The sequence below is a fragment of the Dendrobium catenatum genome, unplaced genomic scaffold (assembly GCF_001605985.2).
Source record: "Dendrobium catenatum unplaced genomic scaffold, ASM160598v2 fragScaff_scaffold_1391, whole genome shotgun sequence".
Classification (NCBI taxonomy): domain Eukaryota; kingdom Viridiplantae; phylum Streptophyta; class Magnoliopsida; order Asparagales; family Orchidaceae; genus Dendrobium; species Dendrobium catenatum.
In genome coordinates, this window is record NW_021319853.1 from 77,300 (window position 1) to 100,340 (window position 23,041).

Sequence of the window (23,041 nt, forward strand, 5' to 3'; positions counted from 1 at the left end):
ATTTTATTTATATGCTTTGTATATATGTTTATCATGGGTTTTTAAAAATCGGACCGGGTCAAACCGATTCAATCGGTTGGAAGTTATGAATGTTGATTGGACAATTTTGATTGACTTCTTAGAAATCGTTTTTGCAACAAGCACGTATTAAAAGCCGCCTCACCCGTCAGTCGAAAACCAGCACCGATTCATTAAGCAAACCGCCTGTGTTCAAAAGAGGCCAAGGTTGCACCCGTCGAAACGAATCGATCACAAATTTAAGTGAGGTGTGGACCTAAACTAAGTGCTTCATTCGACAATCGCTACACATGCTCAAAAGCGTGTCGACAGGTAATTAAGCACGCTTATCGAATCTATTAGTAAAATGATTGAAACTCAACCACCCCACCTAATCATACCTCCCCCATGAATGCTATCCTGTACATGAATCTATGTTCCAAAATTTAAGGTAGCGGATCTCCAACTTAGGGATTTAATTGTTATAGGCAATTTTTAAAACAAATGTTAAAATACCGTATTTACCGATGCGACGAAATCATAAGTTTCAAAAGCATGGGCGGACGGGAGGAGGGGGGGGCAAGGGGGGAGCACCGTTGCCCCCCCTAAAAACAAAATTTACTCAAAGTAGACCTGCACTCTCATGGAGTACCAAAAGGTAATCAGGATTCATTTTAATTTATTACATGTTTTACATTTTTAAGCCTTTTAATCCACCTACTTTAAAGCTTGTAGAGAGAGAATGATAATGGAGTAAAAATATTGAATGGGAGTGAGGATGTACTTTCCTATTTGTGAATAAGAATGATGAAAAATAGTTTTAACCAGAGTTACTGGCTATTTGATTATTATTATTAAAAATTTTAATTATTTTAAATATTGATTTATTAGAACTTTCATAATGAACTAATTATTTATTATCTAATATTAATATTAATATTAAAATTACACCCCAATTATTTAATTAATTTTTTCATTGCTAACTGATTTAAGGTTTTGATTGTTGCTCGCTTTTTTTGCGCAACGAAGTGCTGCAGCCATCTCATTCATGACCAGCCGTAACTTAACTAATCTAATACTATGTATATTCAACACCTCTCTCCACTTCCAACTAAGCTAAAATTGAAAGCCTAAAGGGCTTTAACAGACTTATTATTTTGGCTGACTTAATAGAGCAACAATTTTGTCAATGAGAAAATCATGCTCTAATTGTATAATTCTTGCTTTTAAATCTATTTATTAATCCATATAAGCCATTTTTTTTCCTGGATACATGAAAAGCATTAATGGTTCGTTTTTCCCTTTTCTATCTCTCGCGACTCACGAGTTACGACTCACGAGAACGGCTTTCATTAGGCCCCCCACTAAACAAAATTTCTGGCTCCGCCACTGTTTCAATAGTAATATGATCAAAATAATTCAATGCTCATAATCATGGGAGATCACTTGGGCCCTCAAGCAGGATTCAAAAAGTAATTCAAACATAATTTTGAAATTTCAAAATATTCTAACATATTAACATATTCTAAATATCCAAGTAATTAACAATACAGAAATAACCAGAAGAGTAAAATTGGTTTTGCTGAAACTATTTTTAAATTAAAATAAATATTTTTCTGAAAAGAACAGATATTATCACATCAAAATCCTATTTAAAATGAAATATTTATGAATTTTAGAAGCTTATTGTATTAAAAAAGGAATTCTAAAATAATTTAAAGTACTTAATATTTAAAAATTGTCTTTTAAATTAAAATAAATTAGAATTATTTTCTGTAGTTTAGAATAATATAATAAAAGGTATTTTTTGGAATTTTAAAATAATTGAATTTTAAAATTAATTAAAAAATTTAACGTTAATTAATAACTAAGAAAATGTTTAAAATAGGAAAATAATTAATTTAATTTAGATTTAAATAATAAAATTTACACTATTCTGAATAGTTAAAATAAATTTAATAAGGAAACAGTAATTTTTATAAATTTAGAAAATATTTAATTATATTAAATTACTTATTGATTAGGAATTTAAAATAAGTGTTAAATTAAAAAAATAATTAGTAATCTTTAAATTGAATAAAAAAAAATGTCGATTATTAAAAATATTTAAATATCTCAAATAATTAAATAATAATATAATAATATCAAAATAGTACTAAATAAGAATAATGGATTTAATAATTAAAATAATTGATGATAATAGTAATAATAATAGTAATCAAAAATAATTAACAACTCACAAATAACAAACAAAAATTCAAAATAACAAAATAATGTTTAAGTAAAATATAAAATAAATGATTTAAAAACAACAATAATAATAATATAATAATAATAATAATAATAATATAATAATATAATATGAATATAATAAAAGCATTAGGAATGAATCCAAATAATAATGATTAAATATTTTTTGATTTACATAATATATAATAATAAATTTAATATAAAAATATATCACAAATTTTATAAAATATTATTCAAATAGACACCATGGAGTAGAATAGGGGTGCGAATGAGTCGAGTCGAACTCGAGCCAAGAGGTGTTTGAGTTGAGCTCGACTCTCAAATGTCGAGCTCGACTCTCAAATGTCGAGCTCGAGCTTGAGCTCGAACACGAGTCGAGCTCAAAAATACGAGTTTGAGCTCGACTCTTCCTTCATGTCGAGTAGCTCGTTGAGCTCATAGTCACGTCAACTGTCAAGCTCGTAGTCACGTCCGCTGTCGAGCTCCGTCATCGTCGTCTCGAGCTCGTAGTCACGTTCGTCATCGTCATCCTGAGCTCGTCTTTTGTCGAGTGCTCGTCCATCATAATTGTGTTCGTCGTCATCGTCATGAGCTCGTAATCGTCGTGTTCAAGCTCGACTCGTGAGCTCGATAAGCTCGACTCGTTGAGCCTATTATCGAGTCTAGTCTGAGCCAACTCGCGAGTTAGCTTGACTCGTTTGCAACCCTAGAGTAGAATAGAAAATAGATAGCATGGTGCTAAGATATTTCGACACAATTTTGATTTCGAAGCTATTAGATTTATTTTGAGATGAGTCACACAACAAAAATATCTCCCAAATGCACGAATATTAAAGCGGAAGATTTTGAGGACTTCTTAAAATATTTCTCCATGATCTTTGTCCAAATTTAGAGTCGTAAATTAGATAAAACATAAATATTATAAACTAATTATAAAAATAAAAATGAAGCACAAAGCAAATTATTTTTTGTTATTCTAAACAGGTAAACAAACAATTCATACCTATAAGCACCAATTTGGTTATGAACATAGCAAAAAAGTATACACAGTTAAAAAGAAAAGCAATGCAAGAAATTCAGATTCTTTATTTTTAAATTACGGTATTGCAAGAGCATTTTCTTAGTTGTAAAGTTATTGCAATTGTCATTGTAGAAAATACACATTGCAGAAATACAGATTATTTATTTTTTTTAACCCGAAACAATAAACAGTACACTAAATCACTGTCTCACTGACATCCATCAGTAAACGAAATTATAAGTTCAGGTATAAAATAATAAAAACCACTGACATCCTTTTTCAGAAAACAAAATTAAAAAAAAAAAAGTTCCTTACCTGTGCAGCCGGCCTCGACGATCCAAACGAAATCACGGAACTGACGGAACCACGGAGGGAGAGCACTCAGAGCAGCTGCCAGTGTGAGCGTAATGGGCGGACGGCGGATGCAACGGCGGACGGCTGGTTCCGTGCGCAAAGCCGACGGAGGAGAATATGCGACGGGACTGGAAGGCTTGTGGATTAGGGTATGCGCAAGTTTTTTTTTATTTTTTTTATTTTTTTATTATGAACCGGTGAAGGCAGAGGCAACGTAATAGGCAATGGCATAATGTGCATTAATTAGCCAAATTTGACACCGCCGCTTCCTCCAATCGCGAACCAGCAAAAAAAAAAATTTTCGGAGGGGGCACGTGCCCCCGCAGGCCCCCTCCTCACTCCGCCGTTGTCTCCCATGATTATGAGCATTGAATTATTTGAATCATATTACTTTGAAACTTATGTATTCGTGCATTGATAAATACGGGTATTTTAAATTGTTTTAAAATTGCCTATACAATTAAATCCCTAAGTTTGGGAGATCCGCTACTTGAATTTTGAACATAGATTCATGTACATGGATAGCATTCATGGGGGAGGTTGATTAGTGGGTGGTTGAGTTTTAATCATTTACTAATTGATTCGATAAGCATGCTTAATTACCTTGTCGTCTTTTACATGTGTAGGATGCATGAGCACTTAGTTTAGGTCCACACCTCACTTAAATTTGTGCATTCGTCTGACGGCTCAAATCCTTCCTCTTTTGAACCAGGCGGTTCTTATGAATCGGTGCTGGTTCGACTGACTGGGTGGGCGGCTTTTAATACGTTTGTTGCAAAAATGATTCTAAGAGTCAATCGAATTGTCCAATCGACCAATTCATAATTCAACCGATTGAATCGGTTGGCCCGGTCCGATTTTTAAAACCATGATACATTATATACAAGCATATGATATAAAATAATAATGATTATATTAAATTTATAAATTTATATTAAATATGAATACAATTTAAAAATTGAATGTATTTAAATTTAAATTATAGAAACTAGGAATCTTTAGCCACTCCTTTCGATTCGGTTCAAGGAAAATTTTAAGCGTCACCGTTTCAATCCATCGATTACCTTTTTAACCTGAAGCTGCGAGGTAAGTTTAGGAAACTCGCCATTGGCGAGCTTTTGAGTTCGTTGGCTCCAGGAAGCCGCCCTCGAATACATTTATCATCTAAACTCTCTCCGCCTGTTTCCCTACTCTTTGCGGGCTTCTTTTCATCCTGAAGGCGGCCGTTAATGAGGGTGCCTGCCGTTGTGAGTTTTACTGCGTAATCGCTATTGTTGGTGAGGCTGACGGGGTTGGAGCGCATAATGCCACTGGATTTATGTCCTATGCGACCTTCTTCCCTCTCCGTTAGTTCGAGGCTTGGTAAATACTAAACCCTAATTAGTAGTTAAATGTGTTAGAAATTGTAGTCGGATCTTATGGCATGATGATTAATTTATGCGAGTTCGATTTGATGCCCCAATTCATGTGATTTGCGCATCTATTGGTGTGGGGCATCATGTGTAGCTCAAGTAAGTTTGATGATCTAGTCTCAAAGACTTGCTTGTCAGATTTTATTCACATTAAAAGAGATTGAGATATCTTAAATGGCCTCTTGGAAGTAGAAAATTGAGGTGATAAGAGGTAAAAAATTTCCTCGAAGGACTTAATGCTGGAAACAAGAAGCAGAAAAAACTCCTCTACATAACCTCAATTATAGGTTCTTTCAACCCAAATATATTCGGCTTCTTTAAAGCTGTCTCAAACATCCCTCATAACCTCCCAATGCCTCAACTCCCCTAGAATCCTAAGATACTTTAGCCAAATGCCACCATAGAAAGATAATTTCTTGTTGTGAACAATCATATTAAAAATATTACAATTAGTTAATCACTGATCCAAAATTCATAAAAACATCAACGTTAGTTCGTTAGTTCTGATATATCCCTAACTTTTAATCTACAGTTCTTCAACCCTTTTCTTCAAGATTTTTTTTTTCTTTTGATTGTATACATGCTTCAACACCAACAACAACAACATCAAGCCTTTGTCCAACTACATGGGGTCGATTACATGAATCCTTTTTTTCCATTGTGTTCTATTAAAAAGTCAAATTATCGTTTAAATCTAATAAATAAATATCATTTCTAATATCTTATAACCAAGTCTTTTTAGGTCTATCTCTACATTTCTTAACAAGCTTCAACACCAAATCTTTCAAAATCTTAAACACCTAACCATCTTCCACCACTATTCTAAGGCGATACTAAGCAAGTTGCTACATTTATAATTAAAATCTTATAGATCCTACGCCAAGAGGTATGATCTTCCTCTTATTTATAAATGGAGTTGAATTTCATGCTAGGGTAACATATAGATATGGGAAGGAATACTATTCATTTTTTCCAGGTGGCACATCCTGGGATGAAACATGGCAAAGGAAGGGATTGCATATGAGAAGAGGGAAAACTTTTCATTTTTCTCTGATTAGCCATTGATAGTTATGATATGCTGCTTATTGTGCCTCTCGTCTCTGAAATAGAGAGTTAGGCTTAGTAGGGCCAGAGGAAGCTCGCCTGACCTAGCCCTAGCTTTGGCCAATTTAATCGATTTTTGTGACCCAACCAATGCTCCTTGGCTATGCCTAAGAAAATCTTGTTGGCGCAAGCTCAGTTTAGCCACCTATTTTTAAGCCCAATTTTGCCTTTTGCCTAGTAATTTCTTTTTTAACCCAAAAGCACAACATCAACTCCCTAATAATTTCATTGATATCCTAGGTTAAAAAGTGCATACAATATGTTATATTTTATCTTCCTTAAAACCTAACTTATTCCAAAATTTCCAAATTCAACCCTACAAATTTTTTCTTCGCCATTTTACATGTACTTTTTAAAAAGATTTTTAAAAGCCATTTAAATAGTTTTTTGTGTTTTGGTGTACTCTATTTTTATTTGATTTAAGTGAATTTGATTATCAATAAGACAGAATGGAGAAAAAAAATCATGTAGTCGATCCCACGTGGTGGGATAACATGACACTCTCAAATACATTCTTTGTAATATTCTAAATATCAGTAATTATTTTTTTTCTACATAATATTAGCTTCCTTATAGATCGTCAAAATCTTAAGTTATTGAATCATATTATGAAAAATATTTTTGCCAGTGTTATTTAAAAGCCGCCATCTAATCATAAGATAACATTTACTTTATTTTTCATATTTCTCTCTCTCTCTCATCTTAAAGTTCAAAATTAATAAGCAATATTGAGTATATGAATTTTCACTTAGAGTAATTTTATTATTTTTTGTAATCTAAACGATATATTTTTCTTATAAAAATGATCAAATTGAGTTTTATTATATTCATTCTTATATATGATGTGATGTTTCTCTCTTTTCTTAAATAACGTATTAGTAATCACAAAATCATAAGCTAGAACAAAATCTATTGTGGTCTTATCAATTTCATTGGTCACTCTAAACTTATAGTCATCATGAATTCTTTTAAAATTTTCTACCACTCCACCAACATGTATATTTAAATATCCTTCAAGAAAATATTTTCTTTGAGCAATATGTTTTGTATAATTCTTATATGTCATTCTAAAATTTTAATTTAGAGTACATATCCAAACCTACTTGTGGAGCATAAAAATTTATAATGTTAATAATCTTAGCATCAATAATAATTTTTAAAGTGATAATTCTGATATGCTCTTGTGAGGCCCAAGGGATCCATCATTCATTATGTAAGGAGGAAGAATTAATAAGGAACTAATTAGAAAAGATTTATTTAGGAAAAGATGGTTGATTTGATTGGGAGGAAATTATGAAAGGTTTATTTAGAAAAATAGAGTTGATTTAATTGGGAGGGAATTATGAAATGTTTATTTAGAGATAAATGACTTATTTGATTGGGAGGAAATTAGGAAAGATTTATTTAGGGGAAGATGACTTATTTGAAATTAGATTTGGGAGGGAAATAATAAGGTTTATATTAGTGTTAATTGTGTGATTTTATTTTTATTATGTGATTGTATTTGCTGTAGTTTTTCTTTGGAGTTGTTCCTAGTGGCGCTTAGGGTTTGTGGGGGAATCAATCTACCTCTCGAATAGTATCAATTGCATCTTCCATTATTTATTGAAGAGATAATAAAAAATCAGCTCTAATATTTGGTTCTTGTATTTTTCTTATTATCTACTTCCTTTTTTTTCCTTCTAAGACGCATCAAATTGGTATCAAAGTGAGGTTTTAGAGAGATGACAACAAATAAGGTTGATGCATTGGAAGGCAAAGTGGAGCAAATCAAATCCAGGATGGAGAAGAAGTTCTTAACCATCGAAGGAAGATTTTCAGTTATGGAGAATCGGATGAAGAGTTGATTTGGAGGGTTGGAGGAGATGATGATGAAGCTTATAGAGATGCAATCCAAAACTACACTGATGGTTTTGATTGCTAACTCTAACCAAGATCTGACGAGAGGAGTTCGACGAGGATAGTTTATTTCATCAAGAGCCATCTCATATGACTCTGATAAGCTATGGATTAGGGTTTTCAGATGGGGGAAGTGGTAGGGTGGCCTATCACTATGGGAGGCATTTTGAGCAAGGGGAATGGGCGACCAGAGATGGAGGGGGTCGAGCCGAGCCCTGGGGATCAGATCATGCAAGAAGGGAAGAAAGGTGAGATTCACACCCTCAATACACGGAGGGAACCGTTGAAGGGGGAGAAAGTTGGAGTGGAGATACCGGGGTAAAGAAGTTGAAGATGTCGAAATTGGTGGAGAGATATTTCACATTAAATGGGTTGAATGGGGAGAAGCTTACGGTAGCAGGGCTATGTATGGAGGGGAAAGTCTTAGCTTGGTTCCGGTGGAGGTTAAATATTTGATCCACTATTGGGAGGAGTTTGATGATTGTTGTAACATTTTTTGGCCATTCGGGAAGGAGACATATACGTGCAATTGAATCAAATACAGGATGGAGAAGTACTTAACCATCAAAGGAAGATTTTCAGTTATGAAGAATCGATGAAGAGTCGATTTGGAGCGTTGAAGGAGATGATGAGGAAGCTTATGGAGATGCAATCCAAAACTACACTGGCAGTTTCGATTGCTAGCTCTAACCAAGATACAAGAGGAGTTCAACGAGGAGAATTTCTTTCATCAAGAGCCATCTCATATGACTCTGATAAGCGGCGGATTATGATTTTCGGATGGGGGGACAGCAAGGAGGGAATATGGTGGTGGAAGTGGTAGAGTGGCCTATCATTATGGGAGGCATTTTGAGCAAGGGGAATGGGTGACCAGAGATAGAGGGGGTCGAGCCGATCCCTGGGGATCATATCATGTAAGAAGGGAAGAAAGGTGGGATTGCCACCCTTGATACACGGAGGGAACTGTTGGAGGGAGAGAATGCTAGAGTGGATATACCATGGTATGGAAGTTGAAGATGTCAAAATTTTAAGAGAAGGATGCTCATGAGTGGTTGTACTGGGTGGAGAGATATTTTACAATCAATGGGTTGAATGGGGAGAAGCTTACGGTATCAGGGCTATATTTGGAGGGGAAAGCCCTAACTTGGTTCCAGTGGAGGGAGGCTAGATATTCGATCCACTCTTAGGAGGAGTTTGATGATTGTTTGTTGGAACATTTTTTAGTCATTCTGGAAGGAGACCTACAGGAGCATTTTTTAGCCATTCTTTGTCTTGACTCAAGAAGGGACCATTATGGAGTGTAGGGAGAGATTTTAGTTGTTGTCAGGACAGTTGAGAGGGATTTCAAAGGCAGTGTGGAGGTCAATTTCATGAATGGCCTAATACCCGACATATGGTCAGACCTCCAATTATTGAGGCTGAAGGGGTTGAGGGAGACAATGGGGCTAGCCTAGATAACAGAGGATCAGAGACAGATGGAGAGGAACAATAGGAGCAGAGTCACGGAAGCCTCCTACATGAGTGCCTCAACTTCACTGAAATTGAGGACCCAGATGGTGTCATTTCAGTGAGAGGTAGCAAGAGAGAAGGGTGGGGTAGTTCGTCCTGGGGCCAACCTCAAGTGCCTTATAGAGGTATAGATGCAGGACAAGAGAGCGAAGGGTTTGTGCTTCTAATATGATGAGAAGTATGCACCAGGCTATCTGTGTAAGAACCGCACACTCCAGGTCTTTATAGTTTATAATGAGGAGGAGACCGACAATGAGGAGTTGGAAGAGGCAGTAGAAGCGGAAGGATAGCACCAACATGTTGATATGACAGAAGTTGTAGTAACATTTAAAGTTTAAAAAATAAGTTTTGATCTATGATAGTAAAAAAATTTTTAGGAGTCATTATAAGTTCAATTCACAAATCGTTTTTGTCATATCATAGATATTATTGTGCTTTAGTTTCATTAATGTTTTTTCCTAATTTTTTGGCTATGGTATAATTCTTTAAGAAATTGGCACTTATCGGAGCATATGGGGTTTGTTTGAACCGTTAGATGTTCATTTTACAAAACAATTTCATCAGAGTATTTTGGACATGCTTAATTAATTTATGAATATTTTTGTATAATTTTTGAATTCCCATATTTGAAGATATAAAAGAATTTTAGGTTAGAAGTTGAATAATTGCCATAATTATATATAAAAAATATTCTTTCCACTTAAAAAAAAATCTTTTAGAAGGCATTTTATTTCTTGGATTTTGACAGAGAGGCAATCGAGAAAAAACAAAAGGGAAAATGAGAGAAAAGAGGAGAGAGACAATATAAACTAGGTTTTGTAGGTCGTAGAGCCATTTTTGCTTATCGGATTAGTTTAGAAATTTGTTCGTCTCGAGGTAAGTTATACTATGCCTATTTCAATTTTTTAAAATATGCAATTTTAACTGAATTTTTTTATTAAATTTTATTTCCATAACCGAAAAATGGGAATAACTTTGCCCTAGCAAAACCTTTATTGCGTAACTTTTTTATATATTATAGAGGTTATAATTATAAATATTTAGAATATTTTCTAAAAATTTTACGATGGGGTTTTTGAAATTTATGGAGTTTTTATTGAATAGAGAATTATTTGAATGCTGGAAAATAATGTTGTAATTTAGTTAAAGTCTTAAAATAGTATTTTGCACAATATCTAGTAATTTGGTTATTTATTAAAAAATTGTATTTTTGCTTAGTATGATTTTTTGTTAACTATTGTTATAAAAAACTGTGTAATTATAAAATATGCTCAATTATATTTTATTTCATGTAATATAATGAAATACCTATTTATATGATTGAGTCAGGTGATATTGAACATTTTTTATATGAAAAATGTATGTTGGGAGATATAAAGGGTCAAAATCCTTTTAAATTTTGTTTGTGACCAGGAATATGAATCTAAAAAATTCTAATAAATTTGTCTATTGGGAGTTATAAGGGATCATAATCCTTTGAGATTCTATTTGAAAGAGGTATAAGGGCCAAAAAATTTTGAGATTATGTCTGGAATTGGAGAAATACGATAGAAACTATTTTGTGATATGAATTTCAATTTTAATTATCTGCTCAATATTATTATTTGAATTTGGATAACTGTTATGCTTTTATTATTTTGCTTAGTATAACGATTTATTATACTGCATTTAAATATTCTAAAAATATTTTATAAAAAAATATTTGAAAATTTTGATCGATGTTTGTGTCCTGATGAGTTGTTATAAGGATCTGGGTAAACGAAGGAGCTTGTTGATTAGCAGTTCAGGATTTGATTAGAGTTGATATGTATTTCTTTTGTTTTTTTATACAATTATGACTAGTTTATTATACAGTTCTATAGTTTTTGTCTCTAGCTATGTGCTGTAGTATAGATACATTTTGATGAAATGAAAGAAATCTTGTGGATGAGTTTATTTTCAGTACTTAGATGTTTTAGTAGTTTTGTAATCTGTTATTTATTTAAAATGAATATTAGAAGAGAATCTAAAATATTCCAAAATTAGATTTTAGGATTTGTCTTTCACATCTCAATACGATAGGAATTATATTTAGTTAGATTGTAATAGAAGTGTCCCTTATTTCAGTGGTGGGATTTACTCTAAATCACACCATGAAAGTGAGAGGACAGATCAGAGATCGGCCAGTGGTGGTCTTGGTGGATAACATGCTACTAACAACTTTATCTCAAATCAAATCGTAGACCAGTTGCATTTGAAGTTGGTGGATACATGGAGCTTTGGAGTCATGATGGGGGTAGGGAAGGTGGAGATTAGGGGGATCTGCATGGGGTTGGTGATGATACTTCAGGGCATACGGATAGTGAAAGATTTTCTTCCCTTGGATTTGTAGAGCACTAATATGATCCTAGGGATGAAGTGATTACGAACGATTACGGAAACAAAAGTGGAGTAAAAATCTTTGTTTATATAGATCCAGTAGAGGGGAAGAAGGCGATGCTGCGAGGAGATATCGGCCTGTGCAGAACCATGGTTGCGCTTAAAGCCATGATTTTTTTTGAAAGTAACCCATATAAATAAATAAATAAAAATTAAAACCATGATTAAGGCAATACAAAGAGCAAGGTTGGGTTACTTGATGTATCTTGAGAGCTTGTAGGAGGTATGAAATTTAGAGTTGGTTGAGGTTCCTGAGTGTGTGAGTCAACTTATGTAGCAGTTTCTTGTGGTTTTTCAGCAACCTAATTGATTATCGCCACCCTAGGAGCACTAGCACGCCATTATCTTGAAAGAGGGAGCTTATCCTATCGATGTCCGACCGTACCAGCACCCTTAGATTCAAAAGGATGAGTTAGAGAGACTCATCAGAGAGATGCTAGAGGCAGGGATTATCAGGTTCAATGTGAGCCTAGTTTCCCAATTCTATTAATGAGAAAGAACTACAATTGGAGGTTTTGCGTGGATTATAGGGCCCTAAATAAGGAAAATCTGTTGCATAAGTTTCTTATTCACGTGATTAATGAGCTGTTTGGGGTGATTATCTTTTTGAAGGTTGATCTGAAGTCGAGGTATCACCAAATTAGAATGAAATTGGGGGATGCGCGCAAGATAACATTCAGAACTCATGAGGGTTATTATGAGTTATTGGTAATGCCTTTCAGCCTTACTAATGCTCCAGCCATTTTTCAGTCCCTCATGAACCAGGCTTTTTAACCCTTAGAAAATTCGGCCTAGTATGTTTTGATGACATCCTAATTTACAGTTGTACGAAGTTAGAGCATGTGGGTAACCTGAGTATTGTACTTAAAACTTTGAGGGAGCACTAATTGTTTGCCAATATGTAGAAATGTTCTTTTGTACAGTCACAGGTTAAGTACTTAAGACATGTGGTGAGTAGAGCAGGGGTAACAGTAAGCCAATCTAAGATTGAGGCTATGGTGGATTGGTCTTTATCGAAGAACTTGAAGGAGTCGTGAGGGTTCTTAGGTCTCACTGGATACTATTGAAAGTTTGTGCGAGGGTATGGCACGATAACATGACCAGTGATGGAGAAGCTGAAGGATAATTTCAATTGGGGGGAAGCAACAATATAGGCTTTCGAGCAGCTGAAGAAAGTCATAACCAACATACTAATATTAGCACTTGCTAAGTTCTGTAGACTATTTGTGGTGGAGACGGATGCATCAGATATGAATTAGAGGTAGTACTCATACAGGATCATCGGCCCATTGCCTATTTCATCTAGGTGCTCACAACTAGGGTGTGACTCAAGTTCGTACATGAGCAAGAGTTGATGGAAATTTTTTCGCGACCCTATTTATTGGGGTCACATTTTATCGTTAGGATAGACCATTGGCGGAAGTTTCGGCTGGAGCCAAGGATAGTGATTGAGGAGCATTAGATGCGATTATCCAAGTTACTTGGATTTAATTTTGAGATCCAATATTACCCAAGACTGGAGAATAAGGTCGCGGATGGACTATAGAGAAAGATGGACGAAGCCACATGTGAGGCATACGAGATGGTCAGGAGATCGATCTTTTCCTTCCACCTTGAGAACAAGGTGTGTCTTTTTTTCTTTTTTTTTTTTTTTTTTTGGGGGGGGGGGGGGGGGTCTTGAGTATTGATGCGCCCTTGTGGGGCTTAGGGGATCTATTATTCATTATGTAAGCAGGAGAAATTAAGGTGGAGCTAATTAGAAAAAGTTTATTTAGGAAAAGAGGGATGATTTGATTGGGATGAAGTTATGAAAGGTTTATTTAAGAAAAGAGGGTTGATTTGATTGAGAGGGAGTTAGCCAGTTAGGTAAAGTTTATTTAGGGAAAGATGGCTAATTTGATTGAGAGAGAATTAGGAAATAATTTTTTAGGAAAAGATGATTGATTTGAGTTCATATTTGGGATGGAAGTAAGAAGGTTTATATTAGCATTGATTGGGTGGTTTTATTTTCATTGTGATTGTGTTTGCTGTACTTTTCCTTTGTAGTTTTTCTAGCAGTGCCTAGGATTTGTGTAAGAGCCGATCTATCTCTCGAATAGTAGATCAATTGTATCATTCATTATTTGTTGAAGAGATAATAAAAATTCAACCCTTATATTTGGTTTATGCGTTTTTCTTCTTATATACATGCTGTTTTTTCTTCCATAATGTATTAAATGATTCATGTCATGATTATTCAACAAGTTTTACGTTTGCTGACGACTATCTAACGTAACCCTTCACTCTTCTCACCCAGGTCTTGAGACCTAGCAACAATAGTATTCTCAATTTTAATTTTTAATATAATAAGAAAATCAATTTTAATTTTTAATATAATAAGAAAATCAATTTTAATGTTTAATATAATAAGAAAATCAAGGTTTGCTTCTTTATTGCATTCCATTTGGATGCATTGATAATGGTAAATCTCTTGCCATAGAACTTGTAGCAGATTGGAGTATTCTGTGATGGATTATTATTCTTGCTTTGAGCATGAGATCTTGGTCTTAGTCTCATAGATTTGGATTATTATTTTTTAGTTCATAATGTTTGTTTATTTTGTTAATATGAAATGGGTTAATCTATTAACTACATGTTGAAAAAGGGATAACTTTGGAGGATGTGAAAATAATGGGATGATGTCAAGATTATGATGGGACTATACAACCGGATAGAGTGCAATGCAAGTGGTTTATTGTTATTCCCATTAAATATTTCTCAAACTGTGTTTGTAGTTCTAGTGCTAAGAGCAATAATAGATTGTTTGGAAAAGCCAGTACAGAGGAGGAGATGGTTGAGCAGCACCAACAAATAAGAAGTCTCAAAGATAATATTAACATGCCAGTGGCTTTGATATAATAAGGGGAAGAAGCTGGCCAATCTTTTCCAAGAAGTTCGAATATAATAAGTATTCTAATTAAATTAGTGCTTATCATATTCTCAATTCATTTATTTGTAGTTTTTTTTTTTTAGCAATGTAGAAGTAATTAATCAATCTCTTTGTGATTGTGCAAGTTTTCAGAATATTTTAGTCTAGGAGTTGGTTTTTTATTATTGCTTTTCTTATGTTATATTATTCAAGATAAATGCATGATTGTTGAGTTGATTGTGCGATTCTCTATTTAGTGGACGGCGTGTGGTATAAAGCATTGGTATTATTAACTTTTGGCTATCTTTGGTTGCTAGCTAATTCCATATTCTAGCTGCCTATTTTTCATTATGCACATTTTCAATAATTTTTACATTTCACAATTTTGCAATGCTTGCTCGTTGTTCTGTTGAATATACAAATGTTAGGTGAATATGAGCTGATGTAGGGTATGTTTGTTTGGGGGTGGAGTTGATGGGGTTATGTATGGTGGACATAATTGCATTATTATCTCATCATTATGGTTTTTATCATTTAAGTTTTATTTTGTATTCAAGTGTATTTTTGTTTCCGTTCAACTTAACTCATATACTTCGTATGCAACGATCACCTTTTTTTTTATCATATAAGTGTTGAGGAAGCGCATGTCCCTAATTTATTTGCTTGATTTTGATTTTTTTTCCTTATCTAACCCTATCAATCATCCATCCAGATTAGATTTTCAAACTAAAGATAGATTTTTGTTTTAGAGAAAATTGTTGGAACCTTAAAAGGCTAATTGTTGCTTATATTTATTTCATTTATCAGAGTTGTGCGCATCTACCATCTTAGTAAAATTTGAAGTTCTAAACTTATTGAATCATTGATTGTCCTTTTTATGGCATTTCAGGTGGAATCTTTTAAAGTCGATTATTATGTGAACATGCTTTAAAGGTTTTTTTTTTTATTTGATAAATGAAATTATGAATTTGTAATTTATCATATAGTACTTTACGATTTAAATTTTTATTCTAAACCTAATTTATGTGATGAATGTTGTAGGATGTCTAACTTCTTGAATTTTAATTGCTCTGTATCATTTTTTTTTTTAGATTTACAATGGTTAAAATTTGTTGCTACTTTGAAATTTTTAGCATTGTAGCATTTAAAATCATTGCAAGAATAAAATTTTCATAATTAAAATAGTATTAACTATGGTAATTGAAAAAGCAAAATAAACATTTTTTTTATCTTGTAATAATTTTAACAGTAGCAAAAATTTTAGAGTGATTATAACTGCTTCAATCGAGCAAGAAAGTAATTTAATTTCACTCATTTGCAACAATTATGACGACTTGCAACTGCTGGAAAATTGTGAAAAGTTACCAATTAAGTAAGAAAAGCTTTTATTCACCCATTTACAGACTTATAATCATCTATAAACTCTGAAAAATACCTTACCCAATGATGTATAACTTAATAAACGCAATATTAGAAAGATAGGGATGGAATTGAGTCGAGCTAAATTGAGCACATTATAGATTGGATTCGCTTGGTCATACTAAAATTTGTTCATGTTCGGCTTGATATTGAACCATGCTTTCACATATATGTTTGTAGTTAGTTTAGATCTTTCTTTGATCGAGCTTGCTTGTACTCTATTGGCCTAATTAATAGAACATGTATTTAAATAAGCTAATAAACAAGTGCAAAAAAAGAATAAGTACCTGGCTTTTTATGTTAACAAATATTTTTATAAGTCCAAATGAACAAAAACTTCAATAAATTTAGAATTAATATCCAACCTCAACTAAATAAGCATCAATTAAAGAAGTTAATAAATAAATCATCAATAAACTTTCTTGTAATCAGACAACATTAACAAATAGTTATAATTTTATTCATTGAAATGGAGAAATAAGAAGAGATTGTGCCAAATAAATATGCAACTTGACTAAAAATAGATTAATTGATTTGAAAAAAATTAAGTTAATTATTTACCTTGATAAAAAATATTTAATAGGAAATAGGTTTAGACCAAGTCCTTAGTTCCAGAATTTGGAGCCTTTATTTATCTTGACCTCCTTTAGGCATATTGCCCAATAGGGCTATGACAACGTGCTCATAGGCTGCTCATCGATGCATCAAGATTTGGAGAAGAATTCTAAAGTGTAGAAACAGATGTGGAATTGCGGGAATAAGAGATGAGAATTGGAGGAATATCCTAGAGTAATAATTAAATATATTCACTATTTAATAAATAGTTATACAAGTTATATTTAATTAAATTTTAATTAAATAATATATAAGTTATTATTAAATTTAATGACATGCTCTTAACAAATTACTTGTTATAACAAATAAGTTGTATTCAAGTTTGTTCACTTAGTCATCAAGAAATTAAAAATAGTTCTTTTTTTTTTTAATTACTAATATAACGAAACGTTAATGTGTGTTAATTGAGCTAAGCTCAAGCTGTACATCTAGTGCATTGGTTCACTTATAATCCTATATAAATAAATGCAACAGCTTCCCCTGTTTTTTAATTGCTACAAATGTTTTTAGCAGTGGTTTTTATTGCTTTTGTAGTGTACCAATAGAGTTGCTTATTTTTTTTCCAAGGAAAATCTCAAAATAGTCCATAGACTATATATGCATGTATGGTCAATTTAGTTCTAGAGTAATACGTTGTTTTTGTTTAGTCTCTTGACTATACAAAATTGATCCAACATAGTCCATCATGTTGCAATTGTAATATAAAATTGATCTCAATATAGTTTCAAATTTTACAAAATTAATCCCAATATAATTCCAAATGGACCATTTTAGATTAATTTTGTAAAGTTGAGACAGTAAAGTAGTGGAGCAACGTTATACTTTGAGATTAAAATGAACTTATACAAATAGTTGGGGGACTATTTTGAAATTGAACTCATTTTTTTATTGTTGTTGCTGAACAAACCATTGGGAAGAGGGGTTATCTCATTTAAATAACCGACCCTTATTATTAGTTAGTATTTTTCATCTGTAACTTCATGCTGTCTAGCATCTCTAGTTAGTTTTGTTGCATTAAGCTATAATTTATTTCAGCTTATAGCATATATCTTTTATTAACTCCATACGAGGTGTACTCAAAAAAGAATTACTATAGGTAAACTTTGTAAGATAGAAAAATTGGCATGCTTTACGATGCACTAGCTTGAAGAATTGGAGAAACTAAGGGTGAATAAAGTCGAGGGAATCATGAAAAACTGAATGCCCCTTAATTATTAGCTGAGAGTGTTGTGTTTTGTTTCTTCAATTGCAGGAAATTTTCTGTCAACAGGTGCCTGCTTGGCCCAACCAACCTGGCAAGACTTTTATGTCTTCAATTGTGTACCTGATATCATATGTTCATGTTGGGATTGCTTTGTACAGCTACAGGTTGTCCTTTCAATGAACTTTTTTTTTTTTTTTACTTTGTTTATTTATTTATTTATTTATTTTATGTTTAAAGGATTCATGTCATGATAATGAACCTTCAATCATACTAAAAAGGGATATTTTGATAAAGCAAAATAATGGTGGAATCAAAATGTGTAAAAAAAAGATAAAAAAATAAAATGTTTTTTTTTTATTATAAAAATTAGTTTAGATATAAAAGCTCGAAAATTTGAAAAAAGATATAGAAGGGCTCATAAGGAGTCTAAAAAGCACTATGTGATATAGAGAATTTAATTTTTATTGATTTATATAGTAGATTGGATACTAAAAAGGGCGAAAGATTTATGTATAGATTACCCAAACAAAAAGATAAGAAAATTAAGGATTTAATTCAAGTGAAGTGCATTAAAGATGAATATCAAAAAACTCTTTTCTTAAAACAATATATTCAACATGTGTATGAGATATTTCAATAAATTTTTCAATGAATATTGTGGGAGTACGATTAACTTTAGTGGCTTTAGTACGCAAATAAAAATAAAGATTTTTTGCTTTTATTGTCGTATTAGTAAAATCGAAGTTGAAAATGTTTTAATAAAAATAAAGTGCGGAAAAGTAGGACCTGATCATATTCTAATTGATGTGTAGAAATGCTTAGGAGATCAAGGAATTTTTTTGACTTACTAAACTTTTTAATATTATTTTGAAGGAGTATGCTGGTTCATATTTTTAAGAGTAAAAGTGTTGCACAAGGTGTAAATTATAAAGGAATTAAGTTAATGTGTCATATATTAAAATTATAAGAGAGTAATTGAGCATGGGTTATGACATAATACCAATGTTACTCCAAGTTAGTTTGGATTCATGCGAGGTAGGTCCACTATAAAATCTATACATTTGTTGAGAGGTTTGATGAAGAAGTAAAAAGAGAGTGAGGATCTATATATGATATTTATTGATTTTTAGATTTAAATGAAAATTTTACTCTTATTAAGACACAATGGATAAAAAAGATTCATGTAGTTGATGCCACGAAGTGGCCGGGATAAAGGCTTGTTGTTGTTGTTATTGTTGTTTTTTGGTAGGATTGTTTTGTGTGATTCCAGATTACTAAAATGGTGCTTTATACTTATGTTCTCCATTTTTAGGCTAAGTTAACTTCGCTTTAGTGATTTGTTGTTTGTACAATGAGGTGGAGGGAATGGCTTCTGTAGAGGCTCTAAGACTTTTAGAATACATACTTTATCATTCTTCTGAAGGATGCCATAGCTTAGTATTGCCTTAGTTTTGATAAATGATGCTTTCTCGATGACATCTAGGCTCTTTACATTATTGTTCACTGCAATGCATATATATTTCACCCCCAGGTTTTCTTGGTCCGTTAGGTTTCTTTACCCTTTAAAAATTGAAGATTAAATTAGTAACTCTAACATGAATGTAAAAATGTTTAAATTTTGTAAGGTTGCAAATGCTAATTGATTCAAATTTAGTTTGAATTTGAGCTTGGAAAAATATACACATTCAGGATAGCTATCATAGAATTTGATTCGAAAGGGTTCAACTGTTTATTGTTGATCACAAGAAGTACGTTATTCAGAACTCTAGCCTGCACATAATCAAATCAAATAGATATTGATCCTATGCAAACATTACTAAAAAGATTTCCATTTTATGTTGCATTCAAATTGATCTAAACTCACTGATTCCAAATTCGATTAAAAGGCAGGCATTTCACTCTTGACTCACCCATGCACTAGTCAGTCAATCCTAACCACTTGAAGCAGCATCATATGGCCCCCATGACCAAAATTGAAGCTTTTTGGTCCCCACTCACAGACCAAATCCTCAAGGTTGAGGTCCACATACAGCATGTTAAAGTTCCCCAGGAAGAAGATCTCTGCACCGCCGAAGAAAAATGAAAATATTCATACACGAGAAAGTTGAAACCGAACACCTAGCAACTTCCAGAGCATTCAAATACACTTAAAAAGAATATGAAATATTCATATTGAACTGAATTGAAGTAGCTAGCCATGATGTATGAATCCTTTTATAGTACTTTTGGTTAGACACATCGATTGGATGAAAATTTCTGTCTTAGCTAATGTGACTAAGAAAATACCTGGCTGTATGTGCAATGGATTGAAGAGGATGCAAAGGCATGTTAGTTGTCACCATTTAATTAGTACAATATAATTAGTCCCAAAGCCACAAGATGCTCAAAGAAATGGGGCCCCCGTTCTAGTTATGCATAGCTTGTGTTGGTCTCTTGCACATGGGAGCCCCATGCAGAACAATTTGCTGGCATTCTCTGCAGTATTGTTTTGTGGAGAAGCTGGGTCCATGTTGCATGGTGGTGGTGTGCTCGCTCGCCATCTTGTTCATGGGAGTGGGCTTCTTGCCATGCACGGATGTTGGAAGCATTCAATATTTCTCTATTTTGGTCGGTCACAACACAGATAGCCTAATTCGTCTGACCAATTATGTGAGAAAAACATGAAGAAGCTTCATTTGAGTTGCCTTAAGTAGGAGCAGAAGGTAATTTTGAAGTTTTTAACTGTCTAGGTTATAGCATGTTGTAGCTAGCATATTGCGTGCCATAATACGATCGCTGTCACTATTGACTTCATGAAATGGACTTGGAGATTTAAGGTCTTTGTCAAGATATGGCTCTGAATTAAGTTTGATGTGATGCAGAAAAGGACGTACTGGAAATTATAACAGACTAATATATATATATATATATATTATGTATTGCCCAAAGTGTTTGGTCTAACAATTAATTAACTGTCAATAGTTGCGGTTGCTAACGTTTGCCATTTATATAGTATTGTGACATGTCTCCCAAAGTCAGCTGTTGACGACCATAAAAATAATAAATAATTCTTTGTTACTGTCTTCTCAAATATATTGATTTAATAGCAAACTTTATCTAAGAACTTGCCTGAAATGGGACTGGAAATATCCTAAGGGCCAGGAAAGGTGGTTTAGTATCTTTCTTTTTGTTTATATATATGAGAATTACTGTAGTCTAATTAGAATATCACCAGAGTAGAAAGAATGAATTTTTTTGTCTTAGGTTCGTTTGATGATACTCATATAATTTCTCACATTTTCGGGCACCGCTTTCAATTATGCCTTATAATTTTGCAACTGTTTTTAATTGCCGCCTTATAACTATTCAAAATGGTGCATATGCTCATATGATTATTCAAATAATAGTAAATATTTGTAAATATTTATAAATTAATTTCTTTGTAGGAATTCTCAACTACTAATTGTGAAAAGTATTATATGAAGAATTTTTAACACTAATAAACACTCCAATATCATTGGAGCATAACTTGACCGTATATACTAAACTCTATAGCACATCGGATGGTATTTGGAGACCAACCAAACGTGCTATGTCACTTTTTTGTTCGATATCAGTGCTCGGTACCGTTGTGTACTGGGTGGCGGTGGGTTCTGGTTGTTCTCTTAACCGTCTGGTGTCCGCACATAATAATTTCTCTTATAGCATATATTATTTAAGCAATAGTGGATGTAGTTCATGAATGAAATTATGAAAATAAATCATAGGATCTAAATGAAGTTAGATTATAAAATTTGAAAATTAGACTTCTTATATCTTACTTTTTTTTATTATTTCTTTTGTATGATTTGATTTTTTTTTTTAATTTAAAGTCTTGAAATTTAAAATTAAATTTGAGTAGCTAGTAAGTAGCATTGGATTTGCCTCTTAGGGCATCTCCAACCGAAAAACTCATTTCTCACTCCAAAATGCAGTAAAACTCCAAAATGCAGTAACTCGACTCCAATCGAACTTCATTTTCTAACATGAAAAAAGGAATATTCCTAGCATATTCTTTTTCTTATTTTATTTTAAATTTTTTTAATCATATATTTATATTTATCAATTTTAAAGCTATTATAATTTTAAAAATTATGTTTTTTTTTATCAATAAAAAAATTGAGATATTAAAATGTTCTAAATAAGCAAATATATATTTAATACAATTAAAATTACATTAGAACACATAAATGAAAACAAAAAAAAATACAAGAGCAACTAAACATTAGAATTAGTATATTGATCCCACAAATGCTCAATTAATGCATTTCGTAATGCAATGTGGGCATCTTGATTCCTGATTTGTTTATGGCGAGCGATAAATTCTTGAAACTGAGTATTTTCATCCACCACTAATTCGACATCCGGGGATGGCACTTCTCTCGCAACTTGAATAGGTCCAGTGAGATTGCGTTCATCTTCGATTATCATGTTATGCAAAATTATACATGTAGTTATTATATCATGCAACACATCTTTGTTCCAAAAACGAACTGGTCCAGCCACAATTGCAAAACGAGATTGGAGAGCTCCAAAAGCGCGTTCCACGTCTTTTCTACATGCTTCTTGTTTCATTGCAAAATATGTTTTTCTTTGGAGTACGTGTTCCGAATAGTTTGCACAATGGTGGCCCATTTCGGATATATATTATCACCCAAATAATAACCCATATTATATTCTTTTCCTTGAATGATGTAACGAGCAGGGAGAGCTATGCTTGATAGAGATTAGAGCAATAGTGAGAAGATTCTAATACATTTATATCATTATTTGTACCTGGCAAACTCAAAGTAAGCATACCATATCCAAAAGGTCATAATCTAGTCACGGCTTCTAGAATAATTATAGGTGATCCACTACGTCCGCGTATTGCCCAGCCCACCCGGTAGGACAATTTTTCACTTCGCAATGCG

At 32.9% G+C, this 23,041-nt stretch overlaps 1 protein-coding gene and 1 long non-coding RNA gene across 2 annotated transcripts; one reads left to right on the forward strand and one right to left on the reverse strand.

Annotated features, from left to right (window-relative positions):
• Positions 1-4,648: 4,648 nt before the first annotated feature.
• Positions 4,649-15,493, forward strand: LOC114580902. The gene is made up of 2 exons (XR_003702576.1): positions 4,649-4,984; positions 14,609-15,493. It is a non-coding gene; the product is annotated as an uncharacterized LOC114580902 (long non-coding RNA).
• Positions 15,494-22,327: 6,834 nt separating this feature from the next.
• On the reverse strand, positions 22,328-22,763 carry LOC110101079. Its single transcript, XM_020828842.2, has one exon. The coding sequence runs from the start codon at positions 22,761-22,763 to the stop codon at positions 22,347-22,349; it is 417 nt and encodes a 138-aa protein (XP_020684501.2). The 3' UTR covers positions 22,328-22,346.
• Positions 22,764-23,041: the final 278 nt, after the last annotated feature.